We start from the raw sequence: 22,737 nt of genomic DNA on the forward strand, positions 1-22,737 counted from the left end.
TAATGCCTGAAAAGCCTAGTTTTTGTTGCCCGTTACTGGTCCTGGACACATTTAGGCAGGCGACTGGCACCAGGGAGTGATAAACAAAACTATTTTACCCCCTAAACATAGCATATAAAGCAGTTACATGAAAGTTGCCTGTTCTCTCTACCTCTCTCAGAAGTCATTTATAGACAGGATCCATCATCAGGGACATTGCTAGGAAATGTTAGAGGCACTCTGGGGCACCCCAAGATTAATGGTTAAAAAGAACTAAAACCTACCTGTGTATACAAAGAAAACATATGCAGTCCTTATAACTACAAAATATTTATTTATTAAGGTTTATTTATTGTGCATTTATTTAAGTCCACAGACACACATAAACCTTTGAAGAAAACCTCCTCTCCAAGCCCCAAGGTTTCTGCTTTCTTAGCTACATTCTTAGAGGAATCTCCTCTTGTTTTGTGCTTAAAAACCAATGGAAATAGAGAAGCAGGGCATACAGGCTGTGTTGCCAACTATTTGAGACTTGGCACCTTTGCCTCTAACTATGCCACTGGGGTTCCTCAAAACAAGCAGTAATTTTTTTCCCAGGAGTCTGCAGAAAAAAATAAATGGGAACCTATAATGGACCTTTAGGTACTCTAAGGCTTAGTCTACACGGGCTGTTTCCCCAGCGTTTAACCTGAGGCTTTTAAAGCCCATGTTTGAAGTCCCCATGCATTACAATTGGCTAATCTACACCAGGACGTTTCCTTGAGGCACGTTTATGACATTTATCTTAAACGTTGCATGCTACATATGAAAAATTAAAACACTGGGTTAACGCTGGAAAACGCCCAAAAACACTGTAAACCCCCTAAAAACACTGTAAACCACTTCCACATTTTTGAACATTGATATGCAAATTAGTTGAAATAGTGGTAAAACACTGGAAAACGCGGCATAGGCATTTTCCAGCATTTTAAAGGCAAGCTTTAAAACGCTAATAAAAGTGCATAAAAACACATATAAATGCAAAAGGAACGTTTACATGCGTTTTTAAAAAACGTCCATGTAGACCCAGCCTAAAGCTGCGTACACACTTCCAATTTTTGTCGTTGGAAATGACCGACGAACGACCGATTGGCCAAAAATCGTTTGTAAAAAAAGTAACCAACGACGCCGACCAACGAGGATAGTCGTTGGAAATGAACGACCGGACCGTCGGATCGGATTGGACGACGATCGTTGACCATCTATCGTGTGTACGGTCGTTCAGTGCTCGTTCATGGTCTGAGCATGCGCGATGAACGAACGTTCGCTCACTTCCTGTGGTGCACGTCACTTCCTGTATCGTTTAAACGATCTCATCTATCGTGTGTACAATATCTGCGAACGATCGTGTCGTTATCTGTATGTACAGGATCGGTGCTATACGATCGTTCGCAGATATCGTGCAGGATCGTTCGTCGTTCGTTTACCAACGATAATAATTGGAAGTGTGTACGTAGCTTAAGACTTGGAACAAGCTTACAAAACCTTGTTTACCATAATAAATAAATTACTTGAAGATAAGCTCATGAATGCAACAGAAAACACTAATAAAATTACTTAAGCCAATGAATTGATTGCAGCTTGTCCTTAAATGGCTGCACTTTCTGCAATAGGAGTATGCTCAGAAAAAGTTTTAAGATGTTCCCTTATCTCCCTTAGATCCTATGTATAAAATGTATAATTTGAAAGATAATTTTACTAAAATTACAGTTATCCTTTAAATATCAACAGCCCAGATTTATCCATTGTGCGTTTACTTTCAAAAGAAACAAAACAGAGTAAACAGAGTAAAATAAAATACTTTTTTTGCAACAGGTGAACTATGCCAACAAGCACCCTTTAGAATTAAATATAAATAAAGGCTTACAAAATAATGATTGTGACTGAACAGTTCTGTGAATGAACTTTTTTAGTTTAACTATATTTTTATCATGCCAGTTGGCCGAATATATATTTCATTCTTAAATTCAAGCAGGTTTTAAATCCTAAATAACCTTCCCCTAGTAATGCATCAAGAGCAAAAGTCATAAACAGTTGTGGATTCCATTTTTCCAGCACACCTTTGCTTATCCTCACTTTTTGGTCTCATATTCAAGAATTCACTGAAAGCACTTTGGTACATGTTGATTAATTTACAAGTAAAAACAAGTGGTGGCTTGATCAAAAGGTTTAAAAAAATATATACCACATTATTAGTGGGCTTTCACCAAAAGCAAACAAGATATAGACACAGATAAAACAGGAATTTACAATGCAAGCCTAAAAAGATCATTACAACATGCAAGATCACAATTACAACACTGATTACAAACAGTTTAATGCAAATACTAAAAAAAAACAAAAAAAATAAATACATTCTGATGGGAATTTATTTTAAAATTCTAATTCAAACTTGCATTCTAATTTTAAGAACTATAATCAAATATTTTCACTTCTATATTTCAGCCAGCATGTTTGCTAACCAGTTTTTTATAAGCCATGGAACTAAAAAAAGGGGAAATAGAAAGCTGGAACAAAAAATATATTAAAACAAAGTATACACAATTAAAAGGTAGACAGCTAAAAAGGCAAAAAAAAAAAAAAAAAACAGAATTAGAAAAGAGACAGGACGGAGGAGGAAAAGATACAAGAAATAAAAAGAGCCTGATTTATTAAAGTAAAGATCTTCGAGGAGGATACACTTTCATCAGTCAAGTGAAACTGATGAAGTGTATACTCTCCAGCCTTGGAGAGCTTTATTAAATCAGGTCCAAAGGGAGAGGAGCAACACAGCAGACAAAAAAGTAAGAAGAGACAGAAGAGAAGACAAGAGGGATGAAGAAAGCTTGTAATAATTGCTCACAAATTTGGTATTCTTAAGCACTCATTTAACAGATTACATGCAGAAAGGCCAAACAAATAATAATATTATTAATAATAATACAAATAGATGAGGAAGCTGCTCACCTCACTGTTATGTCCTCTTAGATTGAAGTTGGTCCTTTGAGGAGTGTTCCTGTCTCTCCGGCAATGACTCAAAGTAAAAGTTACTCCTACAACTCCTCTTCCATTGCCAGTAGCCAGCCACCCTTCTTCATAGTAGCGTCTTCTACACACTGGCTTTTCCTTTTCACTTTTTGGAACCCTGCCCTTCCAAGAAAGGCATAATATGTTGGAATCACTGCAAAGCACAGGTCCATGCTCCACAGATGCATGCATGCTGCCAGTTTTAGATTAACACCCTCAAAGATGTGAAGAAAAAAAATACAAATAAATAACGTCAAAAAGTCAAGTTCTGATGCATTTACCTAAGACCAAAGTTCTTGGTTAATGTTGACCTTTTATGTTTTAAAAGGTCAGTTCTGACAAATATCTTCTTAATGCATAGTAACAGATATCCATGTACAAAATGATGATGTCAATTTGGCTTAAAAAATTAACCAGCAGTCTGGATTCTTGCCATGAAGGTTGTGTGGTTAGTTTCCCTTTGGAAATTCATAGTTACCGGTGCAGTTTACTTTCCAATTTCCCAGTTTACTGTACCAACAAGTTACTATGCAATAGTCTATGCAGCCTGAGATTCCAGTTCCAGGATTTCATTAGATCTGCTCAACCAAATAACGTGTCCCTACAAAGGAGAGGATTGTAAAGGTTTCAAGTATTTTAAGGCTTCATGTACGTACACCGATGTCCTTCCACTGCACAACACATCTGCTTTAACATATATCTGATATTATGTCACATTCTGGCAGGTTCTTACAGCCAACACATTGTTGCATAAAAAGCAGAAGAGGCAGAAGGCACAAGGACTGTGCAAAATTTCTAGGCCAACTTTTTTTTTTCTTTACGGCTTTACGATATATCCAGTTGTGCAAAAAATGTCTTTAAAAAAAATGTCTGTTATGACCCTACAGTACAGCTATTGCTAACCCCATTTTGGTTATGCAGCTAACAATATTCCTTGAAGATGAATGATCAAAAATAGGGACCACCCATAGAAAACTTCCTTTCCTAGAGCCGATTAACCAGTGCTGAAGTAATAGCTCTCCCATGTTAGTTTGGATCAGCTGATGTTTTCTGCTAGCTACAGTGTTTCCTGTACTTTCTAAAACACTGATCATAAACCAGAATATTCATTTTCTATCGCCAGTAGTGTTTCTTTTACTGTGAACACCAGTGCAAAGTCTTACGCCGGCAATTTAACAATATTTCAAAGATACAAAAAAATTCCAGGAAAAGAGCTTCGGGAGGTCAAAGTAGTTTAAGAAACAAGAATTCTTGTTATAGCTCAGTTCTTTTTATTTTCTCACAGCCCTTTCACTGGCCTTACAAATATACTTTATCGTTTGTAAGGGTGAAGTAGGAGAAACCAGGCATGTCTCTTTTCTTTCGAGAACCAGTCAACCACCAAGTTATGATTTAAAGGGCATTTAAACCATCTAAAGAAGTGAGAAGAGAGCGAGTAAACGACATGGAGGGAAAAAAAGTAAATTAATTTCACGACCCAGTTCACACAGTGCACAGTAAAGTCTATTTGTCAGCTGAATGCCCAGACTTGTCTATTTTAACGTGCTCCCTTCCACATCATCAGCACACATTACATGCTGCTATTTACTGGCCTCTGATATTTTGCAGCATACAGGTAGCCCAGTCTTTAATTATTTCCAGTTTTCATTATGGCTGAAATTGGAATTTCACCTATGAAAAAAAAGTCCAAGCAGAGGTTTGTTTCTGGGTTACTGAACTCCGAGCAGTATATTGGAACACATCTCAGTTTTTTCCTGTTGGGAGTGATAAAGTGGTATAGTGATGTTGAAGATTTGCATAGCTGTCTGCAACAAAGGGCAACTTAACAAAGCGGGCTTTGGCAGTGCTGTGCAGTGGTGAATTTAGAGGAGGCTTTTCAGTCCAGGTGAAATCTTGTGGTCGCCTGCAAAACAAACAAAAAAAATATATATTAAAATGTGACTGAAGGCCTTTATTAACTCTTGCTCATCACAATTGAAGGCAATACTGAACTCAAATTTACTATGTATACCAAATCCTACATAATGGATGCAATGTCTTTCATCCTCACCCTTAACCCTGGTTTATTGAATTTTATTGTGTTTATTCAGTTTGGAGGTATCTTTATTTGTTACTGTATTGTTTCACGGTTTTTGCTTTTACGTACTGGCTTTTGAATTGCCGTTAAAGATTAAAATGAAAAAAACAAAAAAAAAGCAAAAAGTAATTCTAGACATGTAGAACACTTATCACACTTATTAGTATTTGGTAATCACCAGGTCTAAGTGGCAGGTTGGGGCAGGGAAGTGCGCAAGGATCTAAGCAAGTTTAGACTTGATAAAGGTGAAAACTGCAAAGGAATTTTTATGGGCTGCAGCAGCAGATATTAACTGTTTTTCAAGCTTGTTTTAGCCTGGTCCAATGTATAACTTTCTTTTAATTGAGCTAATGGAGAGAAAAAAGCCTTTAAATGGATGGGCCAATGGAGAAAAAACATACATGCAAATGGATAAGTTTGATGGAGAGATGGAGATGCAGAGCTACCTGTTCCTAGGGTTTGGACCATTGCCACTGACCACTACTGGCTTCTAACAATCGGGAATTATCCAGTGTGGTTCCTGAATATGTGATTACCATGTCAGGGTTTGCTGTGTGCTCATATAAACAGCTACCAGGGACAGTTGCCAGTATGAAATACTTAAAATTATCAAGTTTATCCACCTATATCAGCCTATAATAATAATGAATATATTTATTCAAACATTGTACTAAGTAAAAACCTTATATGTCCATAAACTATATCTCCAAGGTAATGTTATTCACCTTCTCATATACTGAAAAAAAAAATGCACATGATTGGTTAACCGAAGTGAACTGATGTGAATACTACTTAATATTCCTTTATTAAATTAACCCCACTAAACCTGTTCTTTTCTGACCAGAAACAGACCACTCTAATTCTGTTATTTCCCAGTATACTAAACTATCATCATATCTTGCACATCTGTAGTCATTTTCTTTTTCCAAATTTCATTAGTGATTTTGTATTTGCATTAAAATAATTTTTGTCCATTTTCTAGATTTTTGTTGAACCTTTTGTTTTGGTGTGGTCACTTTTTAATTTGAGACACAAATACAACATCACACATATTTCTGCAATCTGTAACAACATTCCTCTGTACTGAAAAACACAGATGAGGTTTCTTAAAGAGGACATAGTCTGCTCTTGTTAAAAAAAGCAAACTCCACCCAAAAGCCGTTTAGCTACATTGCCATCACTAAACTATTGTAGCAAGCAATTTCTCTTTTATTCCACTGCATCTGCAATTAAATGCCAGGAGAAGGTCTATGTGACAGTATGGGAATTTGACGTGTATTAAAAATACATTTGATAGTTATTTAATTTTAAAACAGATTGCTTACTTGACAGAAAATGCAACGCAAAGCAGGTCAAATGCAGCTTATCTATAGGATTTTGGGGACCTGCATTTGATGCATGCTCTGAACATGTCAAACAGAGAAAAGCATGCACACTGACATGAGCACTAAAGCAGAAAGTATCTACAAGTCATGTTACTAAGGCCTTGTAAGAAGGCTCAATGCTCTATGCTTTGCTGGAGATCTAACTGTAGCCAATCTTACCGTAACTTTTCTTGTTATAGTTTATCTAAGTTGCAATCTATTATTGCATATCAGTTAAACAGAATATACAATAATGATGCCAGTAAGGTTTTTAAACAAAAAGTAAGCCAAATCCAAAGAAGAGATGAAAAAATGTATCAGATATTCTGAAAAACAAAGGATCATTATTTTACTGCTAAAAAAAGCAAATTGAATAAAAAATATATATAAATATATCTTAGAAATATATTGCTGTTTATTATTAGAAATAAGATTACCTACTGATTTTAGCTGTACAAGCTATGCTAATCATTTACATATAATCAATGCTTGGTCTAAAAAATAAATGTATTATTTGAAAAAAATATAGGCTAAGAAAGGAAAATCCAAATTATAACAACTCATCTAATTGTTAAAAAAACACTGAAGTTTTGGCATATTTTAGTTTTAGAAAGAGACAAAATACTGAACAGTAGCTACAAGATTTTTATACATACACAAAGCTTTAAAAGATCAAAGGAATTTTTAAACAATGTAACTTGGCTCCTAGGAAACAAACTATCAGGACACATTGTAGCCCAGGGACAAAATGATGGGGGAAAATAGCAACATCAGCAATTTTAAAAACAGAAGAAAAAAGTATCCTCTGACAATGGAGCTACCATAACACAATATTTTGTATTATATTATTTGCTGTGGAAACAGTGATATCAACGTTTTTAAAGATTTGCTAAAGAATATACCCTCAATTGTAAAAACAGCAGTGTCATATGAGCGTCTAAGGCAGGCATGGGCAAACTATTGCCCAATACGGTTGTTTCTCTGGCCCTTTGGGTGCTCCGCGGCTCTGGCCAGTGCCACCTAGAGCAGAGTCAGGAGAAGGACCCCGCTGGGGGGGCGCGCTGGCCAGAGCTGCAGAACATGTCCCCCATTGGTATTCTGGCTTGTGGAGGTGGGCAGGCTGTGTCCCTGCACACAACCCGCCTACTCTCCCATCACAGGCTCAGATCTGCAATGGGAGAGTGGGCGGGGTTATGCTATCATGATGTCACTCCATCAGGCCAGCCCCTTTCAAATTTTATATTGTGGTCCCTGACAGAAAAAGTTTGCCCACCCCTGGTCTAGGGCCTAGACACTCATATGACACTGCTGTTTTTAGATGATAGATGCTTTAGATGATAGACTCTAGGCACTCTTGTTCTGTGGGCACACAGCTGAATATTTGTAGTTTAATGATCTTGAATGATCTAAATGCAATCTGATTTTTGATCCAATTAAACAATCGGATCTGAAGTGATTCAATTTAACTTCTGAATTCATATACAGTGATGTGTAATATGTTGCCTCTATTATAAATGTTCCTAAGAAACGTGGGAAAACCTTTTTATAGTCTGGAGAAATCAAACATGTTCGTTAAAAAAAAAAAAAAAAAAACATCAAGTCAAGTGGTGCGTATAAATGATCAGAATTTGAGTAACTGCTTAACAGAAAAAAACGATTGGAAGACCAAGATATTGTAGGTGTATATTGTACGAACAAGCAAAGCCTTTGAAAAGATTATCTCACATGGGTGTTTATTCACATTATCTATTTTTTTTTTCTTGAGGGGGCTGTAACCTGAACATGGAGGTGTAAGCACATGTTGTTGGACAGCTCCTGCCGCTTTCTCATTGAATTCACCCTGGGCACCCGAACACTCATGAAAAGCAACAGTGTACCTCAAGCTGTGAGTAAAAGACAAGAGATCCAGTGGTACATGCTTCCCTCTACGGTGACTCCACCGGGTGCAGGCCATGAGAATATGCTGTGTGAAACCAAGTCCCCAAGACCAAGCTAGTGCTTTACGACTTCTACTGGTGGCATTCACAGAATGCCTTCTGTGATTAGATCCCAAAACTGTGGGGTAACTGGCCTCCAAACTCCTTTATGGGACCCTTAAACCATGGACCAATTCCAAATAAATATAAACATGGCCTGGAAGTTTCACAATTGGACAGGGATAGAGGTTTTCATTACCAACAGCTGAAGTTCTTACAATTATAAATGGATGACTTTTTGAACAGGTCAAAAAGTGGTCTATTCATAAAGCAGTGAATCTGGCATTAGCTGAAACATATGGTGGAGAATCTTCCAAGTCTATTTTTTTAATACCAGTGACTGAATCTCTACCAGGTAATGTTTTGGTGAATGTCAATTTGGAGCCGACTCCCTGCATGTTACAGTAGTACCTATCTTTAACCAACTTTTGAGAAATATTCCAGCCACCTGTACTGGATTTATTCCTGTGCTCTGCAGGTCCAGAAAGTCCCTGAGATGTACTTTGTAGAGTATATTTTTAGAATATTAAAGAAACAGTTATGATAGCAGCTTGACAGAAAAGCTCAGTGGATCTCGATGGAGCTCAAGTTACTCCTTATCTACACGTATATTGCAAAACTTCTCAGATGAGCCACCTCAAATCATTGATTCCTGAAATAATGCCAGAAATAGGTTGCAGGCCCCTAGAGAAGTAGGGTTAGTGGAGTCTGCTAAATACATTTCATTTGATCAGTGCTGGAGACACAGAACACAGGTTTTACATGAAACTTTACTATACACATTGACTTCCCTCATCCCAATCCCACTTCTACCCCATTCTTCCACATGTTGTCACCACCCCCAATTTATTTATTTCCCCAATTTCACCTAAATACATATATTTTTAGATGAAATGGACAACATTGCAAAAGTGTTAACGGTATGTGACTGTTGACCCTTCTAGTAAGATTGGACTATGCATTTAAAGTTGATGGTCAAGATTGGTATCATTATTTTCCTCCCACTGTTTGCCTCTTATTGTGTCATCATTGTTTGTTTTCATGTCCTTTGAGCATATATAACTTTATGACAATAGGAGTATTCCTTCATTTCCTGAGACCCCATACTTCTAGTGACAATAGATTATGTGCATGGACCTGAGAGGTTGGAATAACCACCTTAGACCTGGGGTGTCAAACTCTGGCCCGGGGGCCAAATCTGTCCCCCAATGGAATCAAAGGAAGTCTATACATTCTGACAAAGAATTATTTTGAACTACAGTGCAATGAAGGCTGTAAATCAGCAGGTTTGCATTGTCTTTTGAAAACAAGGCAGAGATGGTAAAGTGCATTAGGTTAATTAAACTTTGCACTGCTTACTTTTTTGCAAAAAAAAAAAAAAAAAAAAACTAAGAGGTGGTGGCAAAAAGTTGTGTCACCTAGCCGTAGAGTAAGAATTACAGACATAGCTGGAGGGATTAAAAAACTCTCTGGCAGCTAAAACTGTTTACAAATGTGCATTTCAACTGTGTATTTGGCCATTGTCCCAGTATTCAGTCTTAATGACATGACAGGGGCTCGGTTAAACACATGCAGAAGCTGCAGTTCTTGGTTGGTTTCTTCCATGCAATTCCTAAAAGCGGCTTCCTACAAAGTTTGGAAATCATTTATCAGCTTCAGGCATAGAAGCATTTAGCGAAGCATAACATGTGATTTTTTAATATTACCACAGAAGGAAACATCCTTTCAGTCTGCATAAGCACACCTGACTTGCAAGCAAATATCCTTGCTTCTTTTACTAGTTTTGCAAAAAAATACATTTTACAAAAACATTTAAGAAAGAACTTTACTTAAAGAATACAGTAAAGGCAGTTCCTACAATTGGTCTGTTTTTTTTTTTTTTTAATCCTAGCAACCTTTAATAAATGGTATTACTAAAGCTGAAGTCACTTGATCTTTTATTTACAATAGGAGTTCTTCATAGGCAGGTAATGACATGGGCATCCGAAGGTGGACACCTCCAATTGACTAACGAGTTGCAGAACTTCCCAGAAGAGGATACATCAGCAAGGACATTTATGCATGGGGATAGTAGAGTGCACCTACAGCACTGGATCCGCATTCCCTTGACGCCTAAAACATTACAATGCACTGCCCAACATAAGAAAAAGCACAAAATCTATGTATTTGTTTGCATGACCCTAAAACTAAATTAAACAGAAAACTATCAAAGGATTCCATAAACATGCCAGTTAACTGTATGACCAATAGAAATGTTTCAACCAAAACAAAGGTTCATTTATTCTTCCACCAATATTGATCATTTTTGGTAAAAATTCAGAATTAAATTTGAACAGGAAAACCGACCCGTGTATAGTCAGCTTTATTCAAGATTTTGCTGGCTTTTATAATACAAAGATGCTCAGCTAGTCTCCTGGCAACTAGATGATTCTTATTCATTGTCTGGCAGCGGTTTACACACACACATACATTTTTGAGCTATGCTACCCACAACTGAGCACTTGCCCTGGTATATTCACCATCAATGCTTTCTCAGACATAGAAAAATTAAATAGTTATATACATGTTTTAAAATTTTTCAGATGCACAGACAACAAATAATTTCAAGGTCAAATGGAGGAAACACAAAATTAGGAGGAGCATGTATTGGAATTGGAAAACAATCATTCTTCGTGAATGTCCTTGTTCAATAAAAGTGATTTTGGCAGTAAAAGAACAAGTATGTTAACTTCTAGTGAAGACGGCAATGCACTACCCAAAAGCCTCTCTGACAATATCATTAACCTGCTCCTAAACGTCCTTGTCTACCATTTGTGCTCCCCCAAGGTTACACATGGGCTTTAGTCGGTGACCATTTCAGCACCAATAACAAAGGAACGATCCACTGCTTCAAGTATATGATATCGATAACATTAATGTGCATGTATGTACACAGGAAGTAAAAGCCACATGAAAGGGCTGCAAATTCACCCCCAATAAGCTTTAACCCGCACGTGACTTTTTCTCTGGCAAAAAAACGTCAACAACCAAAAAAACCCAGGCGCATTGCCTTTGTGCATTGGTCTGCCATATTAAAGTAAATGGCAAAGGAACACAGCACTATATGTTACAACAATAACAAAGAGTCCAGCCTTGGGGTGTACATATTGTATACTTTACACCACTGCCAACTATAATAACACCCTTCTACATGGAACTGGTTAACAAGCTTTATTGTATGTTTTTCTGCCAACCATCTTTGTGTGTGTGGCTATGATGATTCTGCCATCTTTCCAGATATGGTGTCCAACATTTTGAATTCCAGATTTCTGGTATACCATTTTGGGGTTAATATCTCTTAAGTTGTTTCCAGCACATAATATAATATTTTCAAACAAATGCCTGTATTGCATTTCTAAACCTTTCACTAATCATTTTCCAGTTTTCTTCCAAAGCATGTATCACACAAGCAAGGCAGCACTTATATAGAATGTACTAACGCTACAGGGATAATGTAAATATAATTCTATAAACTAGAACTTCCATGACATTCTATGAAAAGTATGCATTCTATTAAGACTTGATTCATAGCATAAATGCATACTGACAAGCATTACTGTTTTCTGAATTCAACTTTACAACACTTCATATGCTGGGAGAAACCAAATTCCCACTTCATTTAGGTATCCTGTCTCTCTTACTCCCTAAATCTGGTTTCTACAACCTTTATCCAAGAACATAAACCTGTCTTGTATTTTACACTCTAAATGCCTGCCTGGAACAACGGTCGAACACAGGCCAACAATGTCTAGTTTACTGATCGTGAAAATGTCTGCAGAAAATGTCCGTGCCATAACTTCGAATTTAAAGGAGGGCTGCATGTAAAAAAGTGACAACATAGTAGGATCAATGCCACTAGAATACACTCCATTTGTTTTCTGCTCCCTCTTAGACTAACCAGACCCCTTCTCAAACAGGCACACTATTTCTAGTAAGCACACAATTGGGGACTATACTTGAGTAGTTCCCTATTTTGTTATTTTAGTTGCTAAAATCCCCCAGGAGTTTAGCCTGTACAACTGGTCTTCATTGATATTATTTAAACTTGTTTCAAGTCCTAAACTAGAATATATCCCACATAAACACATACCTTCCTAATGCATGCAATATCAGGCATTTACAGCTTACGGGTAGCAAAAGGCTACTTTTACATTCCAAATTTGACCTTAGCTAGCTAATTACAATATCCATCCAAATCACCATGAGACTGAATGGTGATCTTCCATCATAATGCAATGTTTATATTTTCGGGTTTTCCTTAAAAGATATTGCTTATGTGAAAATGTCAGAGACACATATATCGTACAGCCTGATACGACTGCGATGGTTTCAACTCAACCTACACTTATGTAAATTGCAAGTATTATTAGTGTGCCATATCACCTCCATCCCTAGAAGTGCTCTGTGATTAAATGCAAAACTATCAGTGGAGGTAAACCATCTGGATGGTAGATCTGGTCAGCTAAGCAACATTTCTGCATAAAGAAAGTTGGTAGGAATGCACCTAAACTTCAATACATGCGTTTAGCTTAATTACAAGTTTTATTACCTATAAATATATATATAAAGCCCATCTGAATGTTTGAACATAGCTTGTGTTACATTCGTCTTTTTGCAAGGTACTCTTTAAAATGCCTAACCTTACTTGATTCACGAGTGAAAAAAAAGATGCGACAGTTGCTTGGAAACACAATCTCTTTCACCTAGACTCTTCATTAATGAAGACACAACATTAAGTCCAATGGGACCAGGACCAGTGAATAATTGTGTTTTTGTTACAGCACCCATTCACTAGTAGAATGATTACCGATATGGCTGCTATATATTTCCATATGATATGAATTGTGAATGAATTGATACCAAGCTCTACAGTATAGAAGGAATGACAAATTATTAATGTGCAGTGGCCACCACTTATGTCCGATTGCCTGTTCAGTACTGGGGCTCAAACTCTCTGTAATATGCAAGTTCCAGCATAGGTAAGCATAGAGTCATGTACAATTACAGTGATTGTGCACACATTAGAAATGTACAGGGAGGTACTTTATGTGAAGTTGATCAAAAGGATTAAGTCATAGGATACAAATTTAAAGAGCGATACTTGGCACACATTTCCAAGTGACTACTATTTGAAGGCTGGGCATCAAGTCAAATGGCTCAGTAAACTCTCACGTGAGCAAAATTTTCACTTTACTCTGTGTTCTGTACATCAAAACCAACACAGGTCCGAGTTTTCAAGCCCTCTGTCTTACATTATTCCCCCTCTGGGCCTGTGTAAAGCAACCTATTAGTCACTTCTATATCCAGTGCTGTGTATATTAAAGGATATCTAATGTTTAAAACAAAAAATGTTATATAATGCAGCTTCCAGTCCCTAGATTAAATGGCTGTTCATCTGGACAGAATTGAAAAGTCTTTGTTACTTCCTACAAAGCTCTAAAGAAAGTACCTTATCTGTATTATGTAAACCACTAGCGTCATCAATCCTTCATTTAAAGGTGATGAACAAAAGGTAGGCTTATTACTAGCCTAGACTGTGTGACAATTATGACTGCCGTCACATCCGCAATGGGAAAACAGACATGAAGAGACAGGATGTGTTATGTGCAGGACTGCAAGGTGCAAAGTGAAAGAAAATGAATGCAAGCACCACATCTACGGGCAGATACGCTTTAAACAGTCCCACACAGGATGAAAGCCAGATAGTCATGCACAACACGACCAAAGAACAAGCTATCTTATGAAAAATCATTTTTCAAATATACCTGTTTGAATTGGGTAATGTGCATGCTTACAAAAAGTGAAAAGTCTAACCTGGCCAATCATTTTATCTTTAAAAAAACTGGGAAGGGTGTACAGCTGCAATACCATTGCCAAACTAAGTGAATGTTCTCTAGTTTCATCTGGAACCTAACACTGCTCTCCGCTGTCTCCCGTTGCGGAAACTAGCAGTAGTCGACCCATCATGTTGGGGTTGCACCGGCCTTGATATCTTGTTTCAATAACAGAAATGTCCTGGTGGAACCTCTCCTCCTGTTTATCACTCACATCACCCAAATTGTGAGGGAAGAAGTCCAGATGGGAATGTAAGAAATGAGTTTTAAGTGACGTTCGGCAGCCAAGTTGATGGTATGCCGTTAGCATGTTGTTCACAAGTCCAGCATGGTTTTCATGCTCGCCGTTTGCCCAGAAAGTTTTGTGCAACTAGCACAAATGAATCCCAGGCAGCAAGTTCAAGTGGGTTGAGTCTGTCTCTGAATGTGGCATCATGCATCAAATTGCAGATTTGGGGTCAAACAAAAATGCCTGCTTTCAGTTAAGCATCTGTTATAACTTTTCCAAACTTGTCCTTCAGATACTGAAAACCCATACCATCAAAATCCATTGCAAAAACAAAGTTTTTCATTAATCCAAGTTTAATATAAAGTGGCAGAAAGTGAACTTTCTGTGGATGATTGAATGATTTATGCTTCACATTGTACTAGCCAACAGTGTGTTCAGGTCTGGGTGGCCATTCTTTCACTTTGTAATGGTTACCGTCATCACAATTGTTCCACAGGCACAGAAAGCACATATATTTAGTATATCCCAATTGCAGGCCAAGAAGGAGTGCCACCACCTTGAGGTCACCATAAACGTTCTACTTGTGTTCTGAATAGTAAATCAATTTCAAAAGGACCTCCATGGATTCGTATGTCTCTTTCATTCCCTCGGCATGAGCAAGAGGAACAAAAGGTTTTTTGTTATCTTTATGCAGCAATACAGCTTTATAAACTTGCTTTGCTCGAGTCTATGAACAATCTCCACAGCTCTGGTATGTATTCGCATCCTAACTCCATCATGAGACCACTCACGTCAGTACAGAAGCAAATGTTGTTTTCCAGCTTGTAATAACCTGCAAACTTTGTGTGACGATCACTAAAGTATGAAGTTGTCGTTCCTTTTTGTAGCAAATTCCCCTCCTTTAATCTGGAGGCTAACAGTTCAGACTTCGCTTTTGACAAAGACAGGTCCCTTACTAAATCATCTAAATCTGATTGGATTATAAAATGTGGCTTACCGTTTTCAAATTGGGGTTCATAAAATTTATTAACATCGACATCATCCTCCTGTTCCTCATCCAACATGTCACTATGAGTAACAACAGATGTAGGAGAACTGGCACTGGATTCTCTGCATCATGTGGCACTGGTTTCAGCGCAGATTCACAATCAGGATAGACGATAGTTGACTTAGTCTTCTTCAAAAACCCAGCAATTTTACTCACACAGAAGTAGCAGTCCGAGTGATGGTCTTTTGGCTCAAACCATAGGCACAGCAAAAGGATTTTTTTTTCCTTTTCCTATTCAACCATTGTGTTAGGCCAACGTAACACACCTGACAGCAGATATGAGGTGCCCAGCTTTTATCCCGATCTCCAATTTCACATCCAAAGTAATACTTGTAAGAAAATCTCACCCTCTTGGTTAGGTTCTTGCATAAAAATTGTCTGGTTTATTAACACAGCTGCACCTACTCATCCTTAGCTGAAAACAGACTCACTATGGCCTAGCTGTACTATCCAATAAGATGGTTTTGCACTAGAGACAAGCCCTTGGTCCATCTCGCCTTATATTCATATATATTATTATATACCTATTTCTGATGTCAGCTCAATGACTTGCCCAGACATGCCGAGCCGCTGCTGGAACATGCATGCCACCAGGGGGCGTGATTCAGCTGAGGCGGCAGCAGGCATAGTGGTAGCTGCAACTGTTGTAATGTTCCCATGTAAAAATACATTACCCAATCACCAACCATTTAAACAGCAATTGCGCGCCTACAACCTAAAATCTGTACGTGATAGGGAAATTCTGAGTTCAGATTTGGAATCGGCACACTCAATATCATGTAAATCACGTGTTATTCCCAGTAGCAAAATTGTTGTTGTGCAGTAATTAATCAAGGTAAATGTTTGAGGATATATAAAAGTAGATCACCCAAAATGTTACAGATTTTTTTATTTATTACATTCTATTTCAGAGACACAAATGGTGTGCCATTTTACTGCATGCTCTGCAAGCCGATACCTTGATTTTTGTGTTGTATGCATTTAGGGTTCCAATATCGGTCATTTGGCACATGCACCCTATGGGCCCTATTCATAAAACAAAGAATCTGACATTCCCTTATGGGGATTAATTACTGCAATTGAAACACATGGACCAGGAAGATTCCCACGAGGGAATGTCTGAGCCCCACAAGCAGTGTTCTCCCCAGCCGGGTGCACCAGAGTTGGGTCAAAAAAAAAGGGGCTGCTACCCACCTACAATTTCTTCCCACCCGGCTTTAAAAAAAAAAAAATCTGTGTTGAACACTGCCTACATGTGTTATATTACAGCCCACTGGCTTAGCATACTTTCACTATGAAAGAATCCTGCAGTCAGCTTGTACTGATGCAGTCCATGTTTTTTTTCGAAAGCTTTCCTGGGGCGCTGTTGCTAGCTGCAACTTGTATGCGCTGGATGCTTTCAAGAATTTAGATGTTATATGTTGAAACCTTCTTTACCCTTGGTTTATTAAGTGATCTTTTGCATACCAGGTGAATCAATTACACTAAATTTTTAGTAGTTGACTACATTTATGCTAGTTTTTCTCTTAATATATTTTCTATGCGTCCTGTACGGTTTTCATACTTTCTGTATATTTTCGGTGTATGAAAGTTCCACATCCATTCACATGTCAAAAACTGGTCTAAGTGCCAAGTGAGGAAATTAAGACACAAGAACTTCTATACTGGGAGCCTCATGATTTACCATCATTACTGCAAATCATAGACACAGCAGTATTATCCATGTTACATACACACACTCCCTCTTTGATGTGAAACCACTCGCTTCTTTCCATCAAGTACCTTCACATATCATGTCATATGGTGTCTCTCTGTGTGAAATGAATATAATGAATATATGCATCATATAATTCCAACATACACTTACTTCTTAGAAGTCCCAGGGTTCATTAAAGGACATACAGAAAGACAGCATCATGAAGAGCAATGAGCTATCAAAACAAGAACAGGATAAAGCTCCAATCAGATCTGGGTTATAAATATTGACTAATTATGATTCCCAGAGAACCAATAAGTGGGATTATTTAAAAACAGCATTTGGCATAGTTGATGAAAATTTCAGAGAATGCCATTTAGCAAACCTTGGTAATCGGGTAAGTAAATAATAGTAATCAGGGTAAGTAACAAAAAGTAAAGAAAATAAAGGAAAAAATATATATACTGGGCATAAAAACAATAAAGAAATGCAAAACTCAACCACTAAGACGAAAAAAATGTTTAATGGCGTAATAAAATGTCAGGCTTGGTCTTTTTGGAAAAAATTAATTGCTGCAAAAATCCATATAAAACTGGGAACATTTAGTCAGTAGTTTTGAAATTCCTCATACGGAACATTTCCGCTATAGACAACTGTCCTCATATATTAACACAGTAATTAAAGCTTCCCCGAGACCCATGCGCTCCTCTGTATTCGAAAGCACGTGCCCCTCTTTGGCTTCAACCAAGGGGCAAATCTCAGTGATTTACTCAGCCTTAGTAGCCCCTACTGATAAATTGCAATACATGTGGGATTGGGAATCTGAATTGGGTGTGACCTGGGATTTGGAAGAATGGTGGGATAGGATGGATTCCCTCTCTAGGATCTCCCTGAATTCTGCAATAATAGAAGCCAATTATAAGGTAGCTCTTAGGTGGTATCTCACTCCAGACAGACTAGCGAAGATGTTCCCTTCAACTTCCCCTTTTTGTTTTCGGGGCTGTGACACTAGAGGTTCAATGCTACACATTTGGTGGTCATGCCCTATAGCCAGGAGATATTGGGATGAGGTATTTGATCTGATATCTAACATCTTCCATCAAACGATCGGTTGCACGGCTGAAGCAGCTCTGTTTGGCAGGCTTGATATGTCCCTCCCTGGCCCCTCAAAAAAGTTGAATGGATTGCTATTACTGGCGGGTAGAATCTCTCTGGCCAAGGCGTGGAAGTCTCCCTCGATATCCTTAGACCCCATACACACTAAATTGAACTGGATTATGGTCAATGACAGATTGACTCAAACTCAAGAACTCATTAGATAAATTCGAAGATATATGGGAGCCTTGGATTGTTTTTAACAATAAGTAATGTATAGTTTCGGCTATCCTTGTGGGATATTATATGCCAACGTTACTGATCGGACCAACTTCCTCTTCCCTCCCCTCCCCTCCCCTTCCAGTAGTTTACTTGTTCTATGTTTGTCCTTGTCTTTGTTTCAATATGGGGACGCAGGCTTGGGTTACTCTACTACTTAAAATCTTGCTGTGTACAGCTTTACATTTACCAATAGCTTCAGATGATATATCATGTTCTCTTATTTTTTGATCTCAATATGTTTTCCTTGCTAGATATAACTAGACTACAGAAATTCTGTTGTCCAGGCATCTTCTGATGTGCTCTTCTATGTTAATCTGCGTACACTCATATTTTCTCGTCCTCCGTTTATATATTTCTGTCGATTTCTTGTAATTTATGTTGACCTAACTGTATATTTACTTGTAAAATTCAATAAAAATATTGAAAGATAAAAAATCCATATAAAACACCATTTAACGTTTTAAAATAGAAAAAGGTGTTCCAAAACTGCTTTAAGCCGAATGGAAAATACTATACACAAGAAAAGCCAATTTTGCTCTGCACCCATTGTGAATCTGGGTGGTGTTATCATGATGTGGGAATGTTTTACAAGGAACTATAAATCAGGACTGTACAAAAGATGAATGCACTGGTAGAGATAATATTAATAATAATAATAATAATAATAATAATAATAATATTAGAGAAGACAAACCTGGAGAAAAATCCCTTACTACCAAAAGACCTGAACTCAGGGCAAAGGTAATCTTCTAGCAGGAGAAAGACCCTAACCATACAGCCACACTCCAGTGTTTAAACCGGAGACCGTTGGTCTTAAAAGGACTCAATAAAACCTTAGACCATGAAATATGTTAAATAGCCTTGAAAAAGACTCACTACATACCCCATTCAAGTGAAAAGAGCTAGAGCAAAATTGCAAAGTACAGTGCACAAACAAATTAGGAGCTAGGAATAAAACTAACCTTTCCCTCACGTCTTAATTTCCCTCACCCCACAGGAACATCGCCTTTGTGACCGCTTTGAATCTGCATTCTTCTTTACTCTCCACATCTAGAACATCTCTAGGTCTTTTCACTATTTCAGTTGTAGAACATCTCCAAAGCACACACATTCCGTTCCCAAGAGACCACCAAACCTCAGCCTCAGCTACTGCAATATTCTCCTATTAAGATATTTCACAAACTAGACTCTTGTCTCTACACTCAATCTTGAACATGCACAGATACAAGACGTCTCTAGAGCTGCCCCAACTCTCTGGAATGGTCTTCCTCGTCCTAATCGGCTTGCTCCTACTTTCTGCTCATTTAAAAGAGCACTCAAAACCATTTTTTCAAACCTACCTACCCATCTTCTTCTGTCTTTTGAAACCATCACTACTTCCAACCACTACATATCCCCCATCGTATTGGGTGTAAATTCCCCCACCTACTAGATAGTAAGCTCTTCGGGGCAGGGTCCTCCCCTCCTGTATCACTGTCTGGATCCATTTCAACTTGAGGGGATGGATTTTGTATAGATTCAAGTATTTCAGCACACATTTTTTTTTAATTTAATCTAAACTCTAGGTTCTGTAAAACTTTCTCTTGCAGTAGGGCTATCCCCACACTGAGAAGGTTGAATGCTTGTTTATGTCTAGGGGTTATGTAAATAGTAATACTTTTTCTTTTCTTCATTCCCTACTATCTGGTGACCAATGCACTGCTCTGGGCTTTGGGCAAGTACTCCGCAGAACTATGGATCTTGCATTGTGCGAATGACATCAGTGCCTGAGGCCACAGCTTAGATCTGCTTATGGCACAGGCTGTGGGAAACCTGTTGAAGAGAAGTGGGGATAAGGATGGAATAAAAAAACGTAAAATGTAAACTGATGTAAGACATAAACAAGCATCAACCCTAAACCAGTCTTTGCTAATCGCCAATAGAAAGCAAAGTTTTTACCCACCTATTACCCTGAAGTTAAGCCCTTTTCATTAGTGAACCATATCAACACTGCACCGATGATGTGATTGGACATTGGATGAAATGGGCAGCATTGTGGCTCAGAGGTTAGCACTCTGGACTTTGCAGCACTAGGTCCCAGGTCGAATATCGCCCAGGACATTTTCTGCATGGAGTCCCAAAATTACCTTAGACTATGTTATTTAAGATTAACATTCATAAAGGCTATAACATATGACTAAGGTAGGGACATTAGATTGTGAGCCCCATTGAGGGACAGCTATGATAGGAGTATAGACTTTGTACAGCGCTGCGTAACATGTTGCAGCTATATAAATACTGTGTAATAATAATAATAAAGTGTCATAGGAATAAAAAAACCAAACAGAATCCCAGAGCTGGGTTTTAAAGCATAACTAAAGACTGTCTATACTCACATCCCTTAGACATGCAATGTCCAATACCTACTTAGCTGCACCTGCATTTTTGCCAGTGTTTTCCTGGTTTCAGCACCTTCGGCCATCTTGAATTGCCAGCAAGGGATAATACAAGTCACAACTGCGCACACAACAGTTCATTTATCACACTACCAAGGCATTAGATTTTGCAAAAGTTTGCAAGCAGGCAGATAGTATGTCTCTGCAAAAAAACAAAGCTTTTAGAATTTAACATATATGTGTCCATAACTGCAGTATTCTGAGCAGGTTTGTATTGTAGTTTCATCTAGGATATTTTATTTGTGTATATACACATTTAGGCAAAACACCTTGTTGTATACTGAGAACAAAAAGCAAATAGAGTTGGAGGAATGAAGGTCTCAACTATGTGGCGCAAAGCAAATAAACATTATATAGGTAACACTCAGCAATGACTTCAAGCATACCATGCTCTTCTTTCAAGAAGTAACAGACAGGAAATACCATCATCCTATCACCAACACCTGTATGCACCCAAGATTCCATCCTAAAGAAATTTAAATTGTTACCCTAGGGAAACAATTGGAACGCAGCATTGAGATTGATTACATGTATTTTTTTTTTCTTTTAGATTCCCGGGAAGCATGTTTTGCTGTTTTGTTTACACAATATGTGCTTTTTGGTACTCGTCTTTCAAATAGAAAAAGTGGCATATTTATTATATATACCTTTTGATAAAAATGTATACCATTTATATGGAATAAAATCTTAAAGTGTGCTGCAGGTCTTGTCTCAGATTGTATACAAAAGCAAGTTGAAGTGGTTTTTGCTCCATACATATTTATTTGACAATGGTCAGCAACTACATAGCTAGATAAGTCATTGAATGACACAACATATAGTAATATAAGGATTTGATGAAGCCAATGTACGGTAATGCAACATGTATGATAAATACATCTCTGCTTAGCCAGATTGTAAATGGTCATATATTAGGTTAAACATTTCTATGCGGCAGGTCACAAAGCACAACAGTGTGAGAGGAAACAGACATGCAAAATAGAATTGGAGGTCCACACAGGATGACAGTAAAGTAGAAATCATCTGCAGGGCCAGCAAGAGACCATCAGAAACTCTGGAATCACAGCGGTAGGAAGATGTGGGTAGAGGTCAGCGATAAGATGTAGACAGTGGAAGCAGAGCTCAGTCCAGAGCGGGGAAGCTGAGGACACGGGGTATGGGAAATAATGGGAGTTTAGCTACTGGCAAGTGAGCAGCAGAATAACAAGTGCTAACAGTAGGAAGAAAGTTAAAACACTTGGTATGCAGTAGGAAGACCTATAACACATCACGGGAAGAGACACAGGGGTACACAAAGTACGTATCCATGTTCACCATGCTGCATTAACAATGCACGTACCAGGAACACAGACAGACATTACTTAGTGAGAAGTTTTGGTAGGGAGAACATAAACAGGATTCAGTAGGCAATTTGTATGTTGGAGACACAAAGCAACACAGTGGGGAACATGGATAAAAAGCATTAAACATATTAAAGTGAAATCCTGCAGGTATAAAACCAAGAAACTGCCATTTCACTTAATACCACATAGGAAAGGACACTTAGCTTGTTACACTCAAACCAGTGCAATTTAATATGTAGCTGGCCCATACTACAACTGTAACCCAAGCCATGCTGAAGCAGGAGAAGTCTTTCTC

General features: G+C 38.0%; 1 protein-coding gene across 1 annotated transcript in view; it reads right to left on the bottom strand.

Moving 5' to 3' along the window:
* The window catches only part of TULP4 (TUB like protein 4), a 66,415-nt gene that overhangs the window by 38,978 nt on the left and 4,700 nt on the right, over nucleotides 1-22,737 (bottom strand). Inside the window, exon 2 of the mRNA XM_072409366.1 lies at nucleotides 2,965-4,927. Coding sequence (XP_072265467.1) covers nucleotides 2,965-3,216 — 252 coding nt within the window. The 5' untranslated portion in view covers nucleotides 3,217-4,927. The remainder of the gene's footprint in view (nucleotides 1-2,964; nucleotides 4,928-22,737) is intronic.

This window comes from Pyxicephalus adspersus, chromosome 4, assembly GCF_032062135.1.
Source record: "Pyxicephalus adspersus chromosome 4, UCB_Pads_2.0, whole genome shotgun sequence".
Lineage (NCBI taxonomy): Eukaryota > Metazoa > Chordata > Amphibia > Anura > Pyxicephalidae > Pyxicephalus > Pyxicephalus adspersus.